This window comes from Zeus faber (assembly GCF_960531495.2).
Source record: "Zeus faber genome assembly, chromosome: 4".
Taxonomy (NCBI): Eukaryota; Metazoa; Chordata; class Actinopteri; order Zeiformes; family Zeidae; genus Zeus; species Zeus faber.
Genome location: NC_137191.1, coordinates 20,429,954 through 20,450,034, shown reverse-complemented (window position 1 = coordinate 20,450,034; position 20,081 = coordinate 20,429,954). Strand labels below are relative to the sequence as shown.

At 40.6% G+C, this 20,081-nt stretch overlaps 2 protein-coding genes across 3 annotated transcripts; both read right to left on the bottom strand.

The window, feature by feature from the left end:
- Positions 1-1,270: 1,270 nt before the first annotated feature.
- Positions 1,271-5,850, bottom strand: odam (odontogenic, ameloblast associated). Of its 2 annotated transcripts, none has more exons than XM_079999724.1 (10): positions 5,796-5,850; positions 5,593-5,683; positions 4,258-4,293; positions 4,044-4,097; positions 3,505-3,753; positions 2,493-2,549; positions 2,091-2,228; positions 1,783-1,815; positions 1,503-1,586; positions 1,271-1,398 (listed from the first exon to the last, which is right to left on the bottom strand). In XM_079999724.1, the coding sequence occupies exons 2-10, from the start codon at positions 5,650-5,652 to the stop codon at positions 1,363-1,365; spliced, it is 747 nt and encodes a 248-aa protein (XP_079855850.1). In that variant the 5' UTR covers positions 5,653-5,683; positions 5,796-5,850; the 3' UTR covers positions 1,271-1,362. The 2 variants fall into 2 exon arrangements, with proteins under 2 accessions (XP_079855850.1, XP_079855851.1); XM_079999725.1 differs by having other exon boundaries at positions 1,783-1,812.
- An 8,216-nt stretch (positions 5,851-14,066) lies between these two features.
- On the bottom strand, positions 14,067-18,143 carry sparcl1 (SPARC-like 1; the record flags this gene model as incomplete). The annotated part of the gene is made up of 11 exons (XM_079999476.1): positions 14,067-14,095; positions 14,794-14,942; positions 15,025-15,173; positions 15,276-15,412; positions 15,514-15,634; positions 15,752-15,873; positions 16,225-16,333; positions 16,523-16,687; positions 16,787-17,647; positions 17,898-17,963; positions 18,090-18,143. 11 exons carry the CDS (start codon positions 18,141-18,143, stop codon positions 14,067-14,069), a joined length of 1,962 nt encoding a protein of 653 aa, XP_079855602.1.
- Positions 18,144-20,081: the final 1,938 nt, after the last annotated feature.

The window sequence follows — 20,081 nt, the reverse complement described above, 5'->3', positions numbered from 1 at the left end:
GGAGCTACTTTTATCCTTGAGATGTGTTGTGGATACGGGTCCGGACATTTACGTGGTGTGATTTTTAGTGTTTTTTTTTATTTTTTTTAGGAAGGGCAACATGAACCTCAGAGAATGGTGGTATAGTATTTTCTGACAAAATAACTATTACAAAGTATTTTAAAAATTAAAGATTAAAACATTTCTGACATTAAAATGTCCCTTTTGTTCTTTTTGTTTGATAGTATGGAGGCTTTGGCTTTCAGGTGATTACCTCATTTTTCATTTATATTCAAAATTTGTAAATATATTTCTAAGAGAATTATTGATACGATTCAACAATTCATGTTTTTATCCATATTTTCAGCCCTATCTGAAGATTGTTTACAATCCCACTGCTACGGTAATTAATATGCACGATAGAAAATCTTCCCTTATTTTAGTTTGTTCATTTTAAAATTCATAACTGATATTTATTTTCCCTGCTTGACTTTGTAGAACAAAGTCTCCTTTGAGTACGGTATCTACACTCCTGTAAGTAACCAGTTTGTATTATTTAGATCATATTTTATTGTATGATTTTATATATATTACATTATATTTATATTACACATTTATATTACCATTCAACTCAATTCAACTGTTATTTCCTGCTCCAAACAACTTTCCTCCAAAAGCTTCCGATGGGTAAGTCCATTTATTATGATGATATTATAATATTACTTCTAATTTTATTCATTGATTAGTTTATCTATTGGTGCTGTATACTATATATGTTATAATTATATTACAATTATATTAATATGATATTTATATATTTTTTCCTATCCAGTATATCATAATTTATATTAAATAATTTGCTTCAACCCTACAATAGTAAACAATAATAATAATGTTAATTCTGAATTTGTTCTGAATCATTTTCAGGTTGAATCTCACAAAATGGAAAAACTGGATGATTTCTAATCTGAAATAGAAATAAAGAAAAGGTAACAATATTAAATATATTAATATTATTCAATTAGTAATAATTACCCTGAAACCAAGTTTCAAAAGCAATAATTTTCTTGTCCCATTTTTTTTTATTCAGGAAGAAGTCACCAGATATGAATTTGACCAAATACTTTAATTAATGCTGTATCCTGGTGGATCATTCATAAAGACTGTCTGTCTGTATATTACAATAAAAAAACTAAGCAATATCTTTGAAAAATGTCTTTATTGGACAACTTGCAAAACAGTGCAGAATCCCAAAAAACCCAAGACTGTTGTTTTAATACAGTAAAAGTTGCTTGAAATAATAACTCTCTTTTCTTCAAATGAAAGGTATTGAAACGGCAACAGCCAGACCAGGGTTTCTGGTCGTTATTTCCCAGATGGAATCTATGGCTCAAACAGGAAGGGGAAGTTTGGGTGTCCCTGTTGGAAAAATGTTTTTTTTTAATATTTGCAATGTCAATGCAAAGATTGCTCGATATTTATTGGCTGATTGGAGGTTTAAGAACAAAAATGAACATTATCACCTCATCGATGCCAGGACCAGCGGCATCTCCACGGTTATCTGGAGGAGTCGTCGTGGCCTCTTTATGTGTCACCACCGGCCACGTCTGTCATGGAAAATATTGGCACTTATTAAATCATAATATTAATAATAATAAATTGTGTTGATGAAATATTTGTCAACAATAATTTAAAAATGAAAATAAAATAATTGCTTATACTGTTATTTTCTCCTCAATGTTTGCAATATTTGTAAATAAATAATCTTCTTAAATTTCTTAGCATTTCTTATCAGTCACTTACTTTGTCTGTAGGTGCCTTGGGCTGGTGCACCTGCTGAAATGGGTGTGAAATGGATGAGAAATATATATTTTCTTTATGTGGAAAAATCAAAGCTAAAAACACTATGCCATCCCCCGTGGTGGAAGACGTACTCACATCTTTTACTTAAGTAAAAGTATATAAGACCACACTCGTTCATAAATAGTAAAACTGCCAAACTGACCCATTTTAAGTCAACGGGACCCACACCCGCACCGTTGCCTCAAACTGAACAGACTCAAAAACCGGCTCAGGTAATTTCTCCAAACATCGCTGTGTCTCGTGCTGACCTGCAGAGGGAGCTGGGGCTTCTGGGTGGTCCTCTCCAGGGTCTGCTGGGCCTGGCTCACCTGCCCGTTGTTGGGCTGCAGCATTACCGTGTTCCTCTGAGGGGGAAACCCATAGGGGGAAATGTAGTACGGGAAGCCCTGCAGAGCGAGGGAAGACAGGGTTAAAGGTGTGGAAACGTCCGGTAGTCGCGTGTTATACAACGTTTTAATACTGTCCGGGTGGAGGAAGTCCTGTTTCCCGTGTTTTGGGTCCAGCCCTGCACTGATCCACCAGTTGGAGCTCTGGGTCGACGCATGCCGATCAGATAATCCACATGGTTGCCCCAAAATCCCAGAGTGGTATTATGCTTTCTGAACCCGGATTCTCCACATCGGAAACACGATGCTGTGAAATAAACATACCTGCATTCTAGGCTGTTGAGGGAATCCATACACCGGGTACTGGTACTGCGGAATCATCTGAGGGAAGGTCGGGATACAGAAAATAGCAAAAGCTTTAGATAATAATGACTTTGGAATAAAGTCTGCACGTGAATTCAAACAGTTAAAGGTGACCGTGCTTTTCCTTATTTTCTGTCATATATAATGTAACAATATGGGATGTTCATATTAGGCGTGGCCAAAGTGTCAAATCATGATGTTAACTAATGACAAAGTTATCACTGTGAACAAAACACTCTGAACACTCGTTTTCCAAGGTTCTTTCTACTCTCTGCACGAGCTGACGTCAGCTCGTCACCGATTTCTTCACGTGATCATCTGCTCCATCCCCTCCGCCGTGCGTTTCTCCAAACAAAACCAATAAAAAATAGCGAGCGTCGCCGTGTCCGTGTTCTCCCACAAGCTTGTAGCACGGCAACTAAAGTCAGAACAGACTTTTGGATGAGGCCTTGTAGATCTACTATGAGTGAAGATTCAGCAACTGCTAACTGCTGCAACTGCTTATTTCTTGCCTCAAATTTGTTCAGGAATAGATCTTGTTGGACTGATAAGGTGATAAAAGTGAAAGTTACAGAGTAAATAGAACGAAACCAAGAAGCCATGCTCAAACACCATGGGCTCACAGAACTAAGGACCTCGGGTGGGAGGGTGGGTCTACCCACTCAAACAGCCTGTTTTCAGGCAGGGTGGATTAGACGCATGTTAGAATGGCTTTAATGCATAATCTAAGTGGCATTTTCAGGAAAGAAAAAACAAAAACAAAAAAAACATTTTTTTGGGACCTCAGACCTAAAACAGTACAGAATAGGGCCCCTTTAATGATGACTTTTCAAAAAGAGTTCCAACAATATCACATTTATTTATTAGAGATCATGCTTTCTATGCCAAGTTGTACTTTCCGTGTATTTGTTTTGTGTTTCAACAATAATCATAATCATAATCATAATCATAATACAGAGTTCCACTGACTTACCTGCACTGGATTTTGGGGCTGCTGGGGGCCCAGAGGATCGTTGGGGTCCTGGGGCCCGGTCTGATCCTGCTGCCTGTTGGGGATGAGCATGGGGTTGAGCTGGTTGCCCTGCGCGGGGAGCAGCAGCTGAGTCCCCTGGGGGCCAAAGGGCCCCGCCACCCCCACCTGGGGGTTCAGGTTCACCACCTGGGGAGTGAACAGCAACTCAGGCTGCTGCTGTAGGACGTACTGAGGCATCATGGAGGATCCCTGGGTGGAAGGATAGGTAGGTAGATAGAACAATAAACCATTAAAAAAGGTCTAAATAATATTTAGGCTTATTTTATGGTTTGTTGTAAATATTATTAACAATAAGCGATAAAAAGATAAACCTCAAAAATAACTATAAGTAACCATATACATAACAATACTGCATAACTTCATATATAGTACAAATAGTTTGGGGATTTTAATTTCTTAAAGGGGGAAAGGGTGATTTAGGAGAAGGATGAGTATCAGAAAAGCTTCTTTCTGTCCCGGCCATGATATTCCATCTCTACCTGCACTCCTGTTTGTCCAAGAGTTGCCAAAGTGAGTCCATTGAACCTCAGGATCTGAACAAAAAGTGCACAGGAGATTGATTTTGGACTTTTTGTTGTCGTCCTTGGTTTTTTGGAGGGTTTGTTTTATCTTGTTTTTTTTACCTTCAATGAGCAGAACAATAATGTGAACGTAAAATATAACGTATAAATAGGAGAAAAAATATATATTTACCTCATTGCTGTTGCTTGCCAGAATCCCTATCTGCATCTTCAAGAAAAAATAAAACAAAATGATAATGTAAAGTGCTTTTAGATAACTATGCATAAAACAGTAAAATATACACTTACTGAGCACTTTATTAGGAATACCTCTACACCTACTTATTAATTAAATTGTCTAATCAGCCAATCGGGTGGCAGCAGTGCAATGATCCATAAAATCATGCAGATACGAGTCAGAAGCTACAGTTAATGTTCACATCAACCATCAGAAAGGGAAAAAATGATCTCAGCGTTCTCGACCGTGGCATGATTGTTGATGCCAGACAGGCTGGTTTGAGTATTTCTGTAACTGCTGATCTCCTGGGATTTTCACGCACAACAGTCTCTGGAGTTTACTCAGTGGTGCAAAAGCAAAAAACATCCAGTGAGCGGCAGTTCTGTGTATGGGAAAGCCTTGTGGATGAGGGATGTCAAAGGAGAATGGCCAGACTGATTGGAGCTGACAGAAAGGCTACAGTAACTCAGATAACCACGCTGTACAATTGTAGTGAGCAGATGAACATCTCAGAATGCACAACACGTAGAACTTTGAGGCTGACGGGCTACAACAGCAGAAGACCACGTCGGGTTCCACTTCTGTCAGCCAAGAACACAGAGCGGAGGCTGCATTCGGCACAGGCTCAAAAAAACTTGACAGTTGAAGCCTGGAAAACGTAGCCTGGTTTGATGAATCTCTGTTTCCGCCGAGGCACACAGATGGTCGGGTCAGAATTTGGCACCAACAGCATGAATCCCTGTACCCAACCTGCCTTGTGTCAACAGTCCAGGCTGGTGGTGGTGGTGTAATGATGTGGGGTTCTTTTTTCTTGTCACACTATCAATCAATCATCGCTGGAATGCCACAGCCTGTTTGAGTATTGTTGCTGACCATGTGTGTCCCTTCATGGCCACGATACACCATCTTCTAACGGCTACTTCCAGCATGATAATGCAGCATGACACAAAGCCACAGACGGCTCAAAAAGGTTTCATGAACATGACAATGAGTTCAACGTTCTTCAGTACCTTCCCAGTCACTGGATCTGAATCCAAAAGAACACCTTTGGGATGTGATAGAACGAAAGATTTCGCAGCATGAACGTGCAGCTGACAAATCTGCAGGAATTGTGTGATACAATCATGTCAACATGAACCAGAATCTCAAAGGTTTCCAACGTCTTGTGGAATTCATGCCAATAAGAATTGAGGCTGTTTTGAGAGCAGAGGCGGTGTCTACAAAGTATTAGTATAGTGTTCCTAATAAAGGGCTCAGTGAGTGTGTAATACAGTTACAGTGGATACTCACTGGAAGAGCAACGCAGGTCCTCAAAAAACACACCAGGAGGAGGGCGGCGTGCAGCTTCATGATGCCTTACAACCAGCTGAGTGAATAATACCTGCAGAAGTTCACATTTCATCATATATTCTTTATAAAAAAGAAATAATAACAATAATCACAATATCACCAAATGCAAGAATTAGGAAAGTAAAGCAAAGAAACGCACGTACCTTTGCTTTTGTCCTTGCAGTGTGTCTGTGCTGTTTCTGGGGCTGTGAATCCCGTCCTGTTATAGTCCTCTCCAGAGCGTCCAGACACGCTGTGGTCAAACTCAGACACGCGCAAACACATTCTGACTTATTATTATCATGTTATGATGAGTAACGTCTCTTTACCTTATGACGTGGGCTGACTTGGGTTTTTAGCCTGATACGGTCTATCAATTTACAATTATTTAGGTTTTGAAGTATAAAAAAAAAAGTATTAACATATTTTTGTTCCCTGCTGAAAGTATACTTTTAGTAGAAAGTTTATCCAAGCATTTTTCTACAGTACATTTCACTACATTTCTGTGAGTTTACTTTTGGGCACTTCTTATTTACTGTAATGTACCAGTTTAGGCTAGTTTATAGGCTTTATGATATTGAGTCTTCAAATTTTAGTCATAGGACTATTTTCCCAATATTTTGATTTTTAAGTTTTAAAAAAGTATATATTTCCATACCAATAGTATATCATTTTTAGTACATAACGTGTGTTAAAGGTTTATCCAAGCACAACATTTCTACCCATTTATGTATAAGTGCACACATACAATAAGTATATCAAAACATTAACCCAACTTTAGATGCACTCGTTAGAAAAACTGTGTTGTCTTGGTAGCCATAAGTAACCGAAAATACATCCAAATTATGTTTTTGATATATTGAACTACATCTTAAGTACAACATAAGTGGTTTCAGTTCCACAAAATGTGAATTTGTGATGAAAACATAACATATGCCAAATGTACTAATCGTACTTTCAGATAACGCGTTTAAGTCTTGTTTTTTATATAATTTGGTTACTGTCCAGTGCTTCCTTTCCAGCCACAGCGTGACTTTGTTGAGTGTAAAATAGTCAACAAGTGAACCTCAACACTCAACTTAAATTGTCATTTTTTATTTTCTTCTCAGTGATGCGCAGAGTAATTATGGACTTAGGACCAAAGAATGCTCAGAAAATGGGATTCAGGTGCTTAAAGATCCAGGTGCTTAAAGATCTAGGTGCTTAAATATTCGGGTGCTTATGGTCAGACATTTCACTTCTCACTTGCTGTTTTTTATGTCATTATCTATTTGATTTATATAATTAAACCTGTTGTCAGTGAAAAATAAGACTCTCAACTGCTCTTGTAGCTTGAATGTTATTCTCCCTTGTAAGTCGCTTTGGATAAAAGCGTCTGCTAAATGACTAAATTTAAATGTAATGTAAATGTTGTCTCAGGATCCAGAATTATCCTTAGTCGTAAAGAATATCACGTTCATGTTTTTTAAATTATTATTCGAAATAATTTTTTTTTTCTCAATAAATTATGATTTTATCCATTCAAATGTATTTCAAGAAATGAATAATGCAATAATCCACTATGGTTTTGTGGATTTAAGCACAATTTCAAGCTTAAATCCCCAGTTGGAGAAAACGCCGAAACACTAGCAACTAATTTCATGAGCTTCCAAAATACAGTTTTATATAAGCAGCTATGAAACACATATAGTATGAGATGACAAAGTAGGACTGTACAGTATATGCCCACTCGAAATTGGCCCACGACCCAGTTTTGGATCGGGAACCACTGGTTGAGAAGCACTGATAAGGACATTGAGAGGAAACGGTTTGAACGTTGACTGTTTTTATATTATATTCACTATATTAAAATGTGAATATAGTGCTTTGTTTAATATCTCCTATCATTTCCTATTTGAGTGTACTATGCGTCTTGTCCGGGAGATGGCAGCAGAGGCCCGATATAGATTATTATATTCAAGTATTCTAAACTCAGATTCCCTTCTTATTATGTGTGTATATATAATCTACATATAATATAATACTATTGTCAATATTAAGGGCAAAGGAGAGAAAAATAAGCAACTTTTTTTTCATTAATTAATGCTTTTTATTTGAATGACAAGACTAAGTACATACAATAATTTGAATATCAATTGCTTGTTTTATAGGAATATGAAAGGAGAACTTAAAAACATTGAACATTAGCAAAATAAATTATTTTAATTCCCCTCTTGATGAAGTGCGCAGGGAGTCGGTGTTGCCGCTTCAGCTGGAGTCGGAATCTGAGGAATCACAGAAGGCATTAGAGGTAATAAGAACCATACATTTAGTGAAGTAATTCGCATTTACGATGCATAGCATTACCTGAGTGTCCACATCAGACGTAGCCTGTTTCACGATATGACGCTAAACAGGAACAAATGTATAGAAAACAGTTTGTTTTGAATAATAAGATGGATTTTGTTCTAAAACATTTGCATAAAAAAAACCCACAAATAATAATAATAACATCGGTTCACCGGTTGTCCTTCCTTGTACCACTTTTGGTCGGTACTAACCACTGCATACATTGGAGATGCTCTGACCCAGTCGTCTAGCCATCACAATTTGGCCCTTGTCAAAGTGACTCAGATCCTTACGCTTGCCCATGTTTCCTGCTTCCAACACATCAACTTCAAGAACCGACTGTTCACTTGCTGCCTTATTATATCCCACCGCTTGACGGGTGCCATTGGAACGAGATGAGCAATGTTATTCCCTTCACCTGTCAGTGCTTTTAATATTGTGGCTGATCGGAGTGTTTGTCGACACATTTTTCCTTAATTGTACCTTGAATCGTTGCATCAGATCAGGCTGAAAAGGAACTTGCTGTTGCATGGGCCCTCCTGGAACTCCCTTTTTAAAATTGCAAAAGTGATGAGATGACATTAGTGCACGGAAATAATGAAGGCGATTTGGTTTATAGACCAAAATTCACGTATAGTCCACAAGGATGTTCAATTATTTGAGAATAGGATAAATAATAGCACCTTTCTTAAGACACTTAAGACAGACTTCATGTACTAATGTGGAAACACTATTATTGTGAAATAACTTTTTGTGGGGGGGAAAAAAAATCTGTTTTCATGAGATTGAGTAAATATAAGTAAATATGTAATATACATCAGATTTGTGATATATAATACATGTTTCACATATGTATCACATTTGAAAGGCTATTGACTAAGATATAATTCCCTTACCATGACCTGCTGCGGAAAGGGATTCATCGCTGCCATTTGAGGAACTCCCATATAAGGTACCTGTCCGTTAAAAATTGACGATTTTTGTGATGATTATTGAATTCCAAGGACAATATAAGATATGTTTAAAATATAATGTCATTATTTATACTAACAGCATTGACTTGAGGGGCAGGATAAGCGTTAGGAACCCCAAAAGGAGCCTGAGCCATCACTTGGGGCTGCATAGCATACGCAGGAATGGCTGGGACGACCTTTCAGAGAGATAGAGGACGGACACTTATTACATCGCTTTCGTCCATTTCATCAGTTACATCCGTTTCAGTTGCCAAATCCATCCAGATGATTCAATTTCAACGGAATCAGGCTAAAATGTGGAGGTCTACCTGGGCAAACTGGGGCTGTCCGACCAGACCAGCCCCTCCAGCTACGATGGGTGGGTTGAAACCTCCTGCCATCATTCCAGGGTTGGCTCCATTTACCATCCCTCCATTCAGACCAGCCATCATTCTCAGTTTCTGTTCAAATTTGAGAAGGAACTCGATTTAGAACCATGTTGTTGTGCCTATGACTATGTGACCTACCTGAAATGCAGAAGGGTGTGGAATGAAAGCTGTGAAGGCTGTGTTGCTGTCCTTACCTTGCCACCTGCACTGACCTATTGACACAAGAGTGGAGAGCGATAGATGAAAAGTCGATTGAGTGTGTGTGTGTGTGTGTGTGTGTGTGTGTGTGTGCGCGCGTGCGTGTGTGTGCGAGTGTGAGAGAGAGAGAGAGAGAGAGTTCCGTACTCACACAGCAGATGGCCACAACAAAAGTTGGGACGACGAGAAGCTTCATTTTGTCGCCTAGATTGAGAAATGGGAAGAAATGGCACTTGACTCCAAACACCGTCAGTTTAAATAGATGAAAATACTGCTCATATTGAACATAAATAAAAGATATATATTATTTCATAGTGATGTTATGAAGTCAGAATTGTTTGCAGAAATCACATTAACTCTGCAATTACATACCGAAGAGTTACAGTATAGGGATGTTTTCGCTTCCAATGTACGTTGAGCAGGATGTGTCGCTCCAAAGTAAGGACACCTTTTATCGGTTGGAGAGATTATTGGGAGCCAATTAGGGAACCAGATTCGGATTCATCCTTGTACACTATGTGTGTGTCACCTTTGAGTAATGGGAATTTGAAATTTGACCTGTGCTTTTTTTTTTCTTTTCCCAATAAAAGTTAACACTGTGACATTGCTGCCGTCTGGCGACCACGAACAACAACAGGGTGATTCAGTGCGTTTGCAGTGGTTTCTGGGTACCGACTAATAAGGCGCATGAAACGTTGAATGTTGTCGACCGTGGTCACAAAACAAAACAAACGGGCAAAGGCACCATGGTGTAAACGGTGACAAAAGGCACATTTTTACACTTCCACAATTACAGTTCTTTACGGAGCAAACACGTTACTATGGTGTGATGAATGGAGCAGATCTATAGCGGTAATCTGTGAGGTTTTTTTTGTGAAAGAAAACTCATATTTGAGACTTTCTTTAGCTGGTACTTTGTAAGAAACAGCCATTCAATGTACTTGTGTTAAGTATGTGCTCCTCTACAGGCTGTCTCCATTGTGAGTGGCCATGTCCGCCTTTCCCGGCGAGATTTGGGGACCGTTTTGCACCTCCCAGGGTGTTGATCCATGGGCTCTTGGCTTCTTGGAAAGTTTGGGTTCTTCTGTGGCTGCGGTGCTTTGGGCTCTGAGTGTTCTTGCAGTCGTGGGGTGTCTGTGAAGCCTTGCTGTTGCTCGGAGGCACTACGATAAGTTTCTGAGCTTATACTCCAATATAAGGAACAACACAGAGAAACATACACACACACACACACACACACACACACACACACACACACCCACACACACACACACACACACACACACACACACACACTGCCAGCATCAGCCTCACACACTCCCTTGAACAGCCTTTTGATCACCTCTTTTTCTTTTCTTTTCCTTTGTTGTATAGTTGCTACAGGAAGAGGCAATGGGTCGTAATTGTTGTTCCAATTTAAAATGTTGTTTTTTTTGTCAAATACTTGTTTGTTTCTTTGTTTCACTTGTGGTTATCCTCCCCCTCTTGGAGAAGCAAGGATGATGAGTTTTCTATGGGTTAAAACATGGTACGATCCTCCGAAGAGGGGAACTGGTGGCAGCCACTTGTAGATAAACTCTGTTTTGGATTTAGTGACCTACAAATATTGTTGTTTGTATGCCCAGCCTAGTGCCAGAGCATGTTTAGAAAAAAAATAATAATAATTATATATATATATATATATATATATATATCCCCACCACCTCAAGTGACCAAGAAAAAAAGTCAAATCAATCGCTCAGAAGAAGGCATACTGTGCAGAAAAGAAAGCGATAAGTGGTAAAGTTGGATGTTTCGAATGGGATTCTGGGACTTGGATTACCACCTTAACTTGAAAATAATGGGAGGCTGAAATAACTATGCTAGGTTTCCTGATAATACACTAAATTATATATGGTGGTATTGTGCACTGTGACTGAAACAACATCATATTTGCTGTGCATGGTGAGGTAGATCTAAGTAGCTTGACAAACTTTGCGTTTGTAACATAGACTGTTATTGAAACGTGACCGATAAGGTTCAAATTTGTCCGGTAAACAAATTATTTTCCGACACCGGAGCCAGTTTTGCGACACTGGTATAAAAGTGCAATTGCACTCAGAAACTGCAGGGCTGCCAAATCCCAAATACCAAAAGTTGCATAATGCTGCTTTAAGAAAAAAGACAATAAACACATTACATATGGAGGTGAAGTTATTTTCCTGTCAACACGTCTAATAAGGCATTTTTTCCCAAGTTGTGCATTAGGCCATGACATATTTCACATGTGGCTGTCTGGGTATGGAGTCACGCATTGAGGTTGTCTAGGTGTAGCTTAGTTCTGCTGACGGAGCAGACACTGAGCCCAGGTAAACACTGTGGCACAGTCTGGAGGCTTTGCATTAATAACACACTGTCATGTGGTGTGCTCGGTTTCTGACTATGAGACATGCATCCTCGGGGCAGTTAGATATAATCCTAACGGCAATAGACTCCTACTGATTTGCTTTGAACCAAACATCCCCCCACATGTCCCAATGTTTGGAATATTTGTCCGTCTCCCCTACTGTGATCTCAGGGATATGGGGTGTTTTCTGTTTGTTTTATAGTTTGATGGTTAATTCAGGGTTTTTTTCTGTAAATACTCACCAGGATCTCATGGTTCATTATTAAAACTCCATAAAACTAAAGGTGTAGGATGGATAATGGAAATGTAATTCTGTCTATGGCCAAAAACTGACCCTAGGAAATACAATTCAAACCCATCAAAGCAGCTTTTGGTTTATCAATCAAAGACCACGTTTTGAAACAAAGATTTGACAATGACTTTCCCATTGAGATAATTTATTAGTTTTTTTTTTTTAATAATCACGTTGATTCACAATAAAAACACTGAATTGTGATGAAGCAGTAATCATAGAGAAGGATCAAGACATAGGAGAACATTACACAACAGACATCTTGATAACCACAGTTTTCAGTTGTTCAGGTTCTCCTCAGTGTCCAAGCCAGAGGACTCCTCCACGTCGGGGGTCATCACTTTGGACGCTGGAGGCGGGACTCTCCGGGGGTGTGCTGCCACCGAATGCTTGACCCTGGCTCTGGCCACTGCGTTCCCCCCCACAGGCGGCTGCTGCTGCTGCTGGGCGTTTTGTCCATTCGCGAGCATGAGCTGTACCTGCTGAGCAGGGACCAAAATGGCTCTCTGCGGACCCCCCATCACATTGGCCTGAGGCAGCAGTGCGAACAGCGGCACGGACCCCCCCAGGTCAGTGGTCTGAACCGTCCCTCCCTGGAACTGTGGGACCTGTGGCTGTGCAATCCCGTTGGCGCCGCCCGCCTGTCCCAGGATGTACGGCCCACCTTGCTGGAGGGCTCCAATCGGCATTAGCTGCTGTGCAGCGGCCTGGGCGATAGGGTTCCCAATGGGTTGGATGAAGAATGACCCACCGACTGGCACCACTTGAGCCACAAATGGCTGGTTATTTAGCGGGACCCCCCCGTTTTGAGGGTTGCCATTATTAGCAATGGCTCCACCGTTGTTGTTCCCTCCCCCATTAGCAACGGCCTCACCACTTCCTGAAGACACACCGCCCTCAGCCATCAAGGCCAAGGTCTGGAAGATAATCCACAGCATGCAGAACATGTTTTATCTCTGGGACCGGCTGATAGTTGAAGGCTGAAGCGCACTGGGCTACTCACGATACCTTTATAGAGGATTTCTGAGAAGACGTCCCCAAGACGATCCAATCAGAGCTTGAACTCAGCACAACACAAGTTGACGGACTTAACTCGGCACGACCACAACGACCGTGACTAAGATGGCAGGTTATTTTCTGCTTTCCTACACCCCACGGAGGGCCATTATCAGGATTACCTGGCGAACATAAACCGGGTATCAGTGGCTTGTGTTCTCAGAACCACAGATTTAAATGCAGATGTCACCTTTTGATGCAATGTGGCTTCAGAAAACAAGGAAACTGAAGAACAATTGGACAATGGATACAATGGAACTGTATAACATATAAAATACTGTACGTGAGCAAGGTAAAATTAAGGTCCAAAAAGCTTTAATTAAAACGGAAAGTGTGACATAAGAACACTGACATCAAAACATTGAAACATTGACAAACATTTGCAGCCTCATCCACTTACATATCGGTTTTTAATACTGTATACTAGGATAAAAGATAACAAGTATAGCGCATAATGAACGTAACAATATATCCTACTGAAGCCTATCTTTTATTTCATTTATTTCATTATTTCATTTCTTCCAAAACTTTCTTTCTTGCCATCTATAATATACTCTTGTAAATGTTCTCACAATAGGAATGTATTAAAACATATTAAAAATCATTAATAGTACAATTACTTTAGCGTCTAAGTAGAAGAACTCAGCTGGGTATGACACCGCCTGGGTCTTATTCACAATCTCCTTTCCACTGTTAAATCATAACTTGAAGTGTGTAGGTGCTCTCTCGTCTTTTCACAGTGCCTCGTAACAGAGTTTAAAATTGTTTAAACGCTACTTTCTCCTCTTTGTTTCACCTCGTGCGATGCCGCTGAAGTAGAGCCGACGTGGTTCTCAGAACAGCAGGTTGACATCTATGTCCTCTGCGGAGAAAACCAAGGAGAGACATTTAATATTGTTTACCTATAACTTACACGCGTATGTTGCATTATCAACGTCGACTGACACAACCACTGTAGAATGTGACATAACACAGGATCATTTCGTGAGAAACCCTGATTAGAGTCTCCAATCTGAAGTGTATCATCACCAGTGACATATAAAATCGTGGGAATATAAATATATAATAAACTTTGTCTAGGAATGCTGTAAACAAGGTCTTCTTCACATTCTTTTTAGGTTTTAGGTTTTGAGCATACCAACATTACACACAGTACAGTCTATCATATTGTGATTAGAAAGGCAGGCATGTTATGAATATCAATTCAGGCACTTGTATATGATTATAATGTATATACAGTACAGAGCAGACATGGCGGTACCTCACTGAATGTAATGAGTTTAATTACAGTAAATACTTTATTACGGGTGAGACAGTTGAAGATAGAGGTGTAGGCTACGTGGCTGAGTCATACTTGTGGCTGGTAATGTTGTGCATTACGATATCACTCTATCAAGGCTCTATATATAAGAATGCTGCTATAAGATGTGACAGTTTTGTAGGGAAATCTAAAGTTAAGGGAACGATATCCTCTCGAGCTTTGATTTAATTCTTTAATTCGAGGCGGGCCTAGTCCCTGAGACGTGATTATTGTATACCGTTCATGTCCATGACACTCACCGTCCTTGATACCGAAGCAGTACGCCCACTCCTTGAAGGACACCTGCTTGTCCCTGTCGGCGTCGCACTCCTGGAAGAAACGGGAGGTGCAGTGCTCCATGGGCACCAGCGGGACCCTGAGTGGGGCCAGCTCCGAGTGGGACAGGAACCTGCGGGGAGCGAAAATTCAAGGCTGATGAAGAAGTGCCTTATCGTCAAAGCGGAAACTGAATTGACATTGTGAAGCCGTACCTGTCAGAAGGGTGCTGGTCCATCTGGGCAAACTGCCAGTGCACGGGGTAGATGTACATGTTGTAGTTCTTCTCAAAGTCCTGGGCCAGAAGCTCAATGGGGTGGTCGCCAGCATGGAGACGCCTCTCGCTCTCGTAGATTTTTTTCACCTGTGTCGACGAAATACCAACATGATATTGTCACGACATAGGCTCTGTTTCTTCAGAGTGACTCCGACTTCTTTGGTCACATCGCTGAGCGCTGCTTCTTACCTTGACGCGCTGTTTGGCAGTGAGGAAACCAGGGGACATGGTGTCGTGCTCGTAGAGCTGAAGCAGCACGTTCTTCAGCCAGTCCCTCATCCTTAGGGGGAACTGGACCAGCTCAGCGTCCACGCACAGAGCTATGACTGGGATCGAATGAGAAAGTGTATGAGAGTGAGCCGGTTGTGTAATATTTGCCGAAACAATGACAGTTTAAACCATGCACTATAAAGTAGTTAGGTCCTACATTTGCAAGGCCCTGTGTAGTCAAGGTGGAGTTTGTGTCCTCTCTTGGTTCCTTCCATGCTGCATTTGGCCGCAAAGAGCTCACACGACGTGTCATATGTGTTATTGTCGGTCCCACAAACCTATAGAAATGGAACATGAACCCAGTGATTGCCAAACATGAACAGTGATTGCATTACTCTGTACGTTTTTTAAAAATGGCTATTTATCCAGTAATTATTCGATATATCGATACTTACATGATCAAATTCATTGACACTTGAAGGGCAATCGGATGGTTCTTGGCACACACAGGCAGGCTTATCGTTGCCATCAAGCTTACATGTTTTTCCACGTTTACAGCGGAAATTGTCGCAAGGATCTACATGAAAAGACAGTGAAGATGTTCCGTCATTTGACAAATGAAATGGTAAGAACTGTAACAATGACTCCATGACAGCACATTAAGCCTGACATTCCATAACCGGGTGGAGTTTGTACAGTAATTCAATTCGACTCATCTCCCCCATTGACTCCTTAAGCCGGCGTGGCTGTGTTTTGGTAGCGGCCGTGAAGTTTCCCCGAGACTATTCATGTGGGAGTTTTTGGCAAAATTACCCAAGTCAGCAGATTCCCCTGCGAAGCCGAGGCAGTTGGGGGTTTAGATTGCAGTGTTTCTAATGATGTGATGCTGAGGGCAACACTGCGTTTGCCGACGTGCCCAGAGGCTTACCAGGAAGGTCTTCTGGAAGATGAACACCTCCGCCAAGAGAGGGCCTCGCACTAGGGTAGAGGTCCACTGTGGCCCTTATCTGGACTGGATTCATTCCCACTAGAGGAGCCTGCATTGTGGACAAAGAGGTCCGTACAGTCCTGTCATACAAGAAGATGGCCGATGCACAAATGCCTTGATGAAAAGTATGAAGTTCAAATGGGTCATTGAGGGCTGTATCAGCGTGATATAGACTACCCTTAAACGCATCAACCCCCACCAAGAAATTTGATATTTCCTAATTATTAGAAATAAGTACCCATTTTCCTGTGCGCTTCCTCTTGGCCTTGTGGACAGTGTTGTCGACGGTGTGGCTCTCGGGTTCCTGGAGATCAGGCCTGCTCCGCTCAGGTCCAGCTTCGTCCCTCTGCATAGCATGCTTTCTGGCCCTCTGGTTCTTCCTCTTCCTTGTCTTTTCCTTGACCTGGCTTTCACCGCCATTTTTACCCTTTTCTTCTTCTTCTTCTTTTTCTTCTTCTCCTTCTTCTTCTTCTGCCTCAAGCTCCTTTCCCTCCAATTTTGCCTCCTCTAGATCGACGCCGCTCATTAGGAGCCCTGCACCCACATCAGGCTCCTGGCCCCTTTTGCCCTGGGAACCTGTCTGAAAACTGCTCTCCTCGTTGTTTATTATCTCCAGGAGCTCGTCCTGATCGGCCGTCGCTTCTCGTTCCAATGCCTCCACGATTTCTACATCTTGTCTGTCTTCATCGCTTATGGCGGCCGGTGCTTTCACACTGGTATCTTCATTTTCCTCGTTCTTCATAAGTGTCTCCTCACTTTGGGAATTTGCCTCAGACGAATCAGCGCTGAGAGGTTGTGAAAGGTCACTGTCGGAGGCATAGTCCAGGTCTCTTGGGATCTCTGACTCCGTGCTGCCCTCTGTTTCCTCTTGCCCCTCTTGTGTGATGGACTCCTCCACTTGATCTTCTTCAGCCTTGCTGTCTTCTTCCTTGAGCGTCTTAGACTCTTCTTCCTTGTTTTCATCCCCCTCCTGTTTGTCTGCCATCATCTCCGCATCCATCCCATCACCCTCAACCTCCTTCCCTCCTTCCTCAATGACTTCCACAGACTCCTCCAATTTGTCCACCTTCACTTTCTCCACATCCTCTTCGTCCTTCTCCTCCTCTTCCACGTCCATCTCTTCTGCCTCGTCTTCATCCGATTCTTTCTTGAGGAGCTCGGCCAGTTCTTCCTCGCTCAGTAGAACTGCAGTGGTTTTATCACCTCGATCAGTGGCCCCCAAGGCTGCGTCCTCCTTGTTGGCGTTAGCATTAGCATTGTCCACAGAGCTTGTTTCCTCGTCCTCCTGCACTGCACTGCTGGCCTCAAATGTGACCAAAGTGGGTAGAATGCGTCCCTCATTGGCCTCCTCCATGATGCCATCCTTTAATGGCAAGAGAAAAGTAAAATTTCTCAAAATGATAATTCAGATGAAATATATATATATATATATACATATATATATATATATATATATATATATATATATAATCATAATTCAGATAAAAATAAACATATTCAGATAAAATAAATATTTATTTATTTTCTAAATTCAGATTCTATAAAAACATATTTATACCAGTTATATAATTTTATTTACAATTCTATACAATAATATATAATTTACACATTACCTTCTCTTTGGCAGTGTGGGAAGACTTTAACATTCCATGATGTTTTGAATGTGGTTTACTTTTTGCCTGCAAAAAATCAATATTAGAATTCTAAAATAAGACAAAAAGCCAAAGTTTATGTTTAAAATTTGGGTTTTCATGAGTAAAATAGAATAGGTAAAATAGAAAAAAATAAAATAAAAAGTTACTCACAGACAAGCAAAATGTTGATGCCAACAAACAAATGATTACTAAGTGGCCCCTCATATCTGTAATTCATCACAGATATAAGATCAGTGACAGAAACATCCATAAACGACCCAAAATCTCCACAGACATGAAATAACACCTTGTTATTCTAGTGGACCAGTACTAGATATGAACTTGGTAGACCTTTCAAAGTGTGTGTGTGTGTGTGTGTGTGTGTGTGTGTGTGTGTGTGTGTGTGTGTGTGTGTGTGTGTGTGTGTGTGTGTGTGTGTGTGTGTATGGGGGGGGGGGGGGGGGGGGGGTGTCTGTATTCTGCATACACAATCATGACAAGCAGAGCCCTGGGATTACCCTGCTCTGTTGCTACGGTAACAGGCCTCTGAGATGTGCCCCTCGCTCAAAAGTCACATTCAAAGCCGCTGGGCACTAGAGTAAACACCAGAAGCTACCAGACTGGAAAAAGTTTGACTAAGTCCACAAACTTTTTGTCTCTGTGGACGGAAACAAAGCAGACATTACTGGGCCCGTCCACGGAACAATAGATCCATTGGCCAGGACCAGTGGTTCCCAACTCCCTGCATGCGAGAGGATGCAAAACTGTGATTGAGCTCTCAAACTCATCTGTGCAGCAATCATTTTTTTAAATGTTCCCATTATATTTGCAGCATTTCCCACTTAAAATACTTAAGAAAATGATACCTATAATTGAAAATGTTAAGAAACTGAATTTCATATTTGGTTACAAATTGGATATTCAGTGGCACTATTCATCAATACATTGGTAAGTTTTTCTATAGAAAATAAATACAAATGTTTGTGTTTTGTCTCAGATCAGATCTGAGACAAAACAGATCTGCTTATTTCTATGTGAAACAACAAAAATGCATCATCAATTGCAATGTGAAGCCACAAATAAGGGAGAAGTCAATAATACCTATTCTAACAATTAAGCAACAAGAAGCCTTTAAACATATACGTAAGCAAAAGTTAGATTACAATTATATGCATGTATTTGTGGAGCGAAGCCTTTCTGTCAATACACACTTCTTTCACAGCAATTTTCAAAATCTCTGTTAAAATTTTCATTGTCATTTTTTATGTCATTTTCAAATTACATTACCTGAGGTAGGCAGTTGAGTGAGCGGCTTTCCAGATTTCAGATTCCTGAATCAAATATTCCTGTGTCAAACCTGTGGAGTCGTCCTTTAGTATTCAAGACAGCGCTCACACTGTTCACATCATCAAGCACGCTGCACAAACTATCTGTCCCTCACACACACACACACACACACACACACACACATTATACACACATGCACACGCACACGCAAACACACACACACACACACACACACACACACACACACACAGGGGAGGGTCTCTATTTAGGGTCTCAATTTGGAGAGAGAGGGGGTGAAGGGAGATATTACAGTATCTGCATTGTTTTTGTAGAAAGGATTTATGAGTGAGAAATAAATATAAACGTGATATTTGGTAACATAATATAATGATATAATGTGCACAATGATGGGCGCATAGATCCAAATAGGACACAATGCTTATCTTCATTTTAATATTCTGTTTTGGAGACTTTTTGACTTTCACATTTCAAAGAAAATATATATAAATATATATATATAAATATATATATATATATACTTGAGGGATTCTGCTAAAATGCAAGCACATTTCCTTCTTTACACTCAGATTGCATTTCTAAACCACACACTACACAATTCTCTACATTTGGCACAATCTTCATGAATAAAATCTCTCACTGCCATTCAAAATGCTAAACCTTAATTTCCTTCAATCCACACTGACTCTGCACGTGAGCAAACACATGTTTCATGTCAACCAAACCTGAGCAGGTTCACAGTAGCGTCTATCGTCAGGACTTTCTGAATGAGAATAGGTAAGAAATCTACTCTCATTACAGTATCGCAATACCGCATATCAATACAGTACTCTATGATTACTGTAGGACAGTATTGCA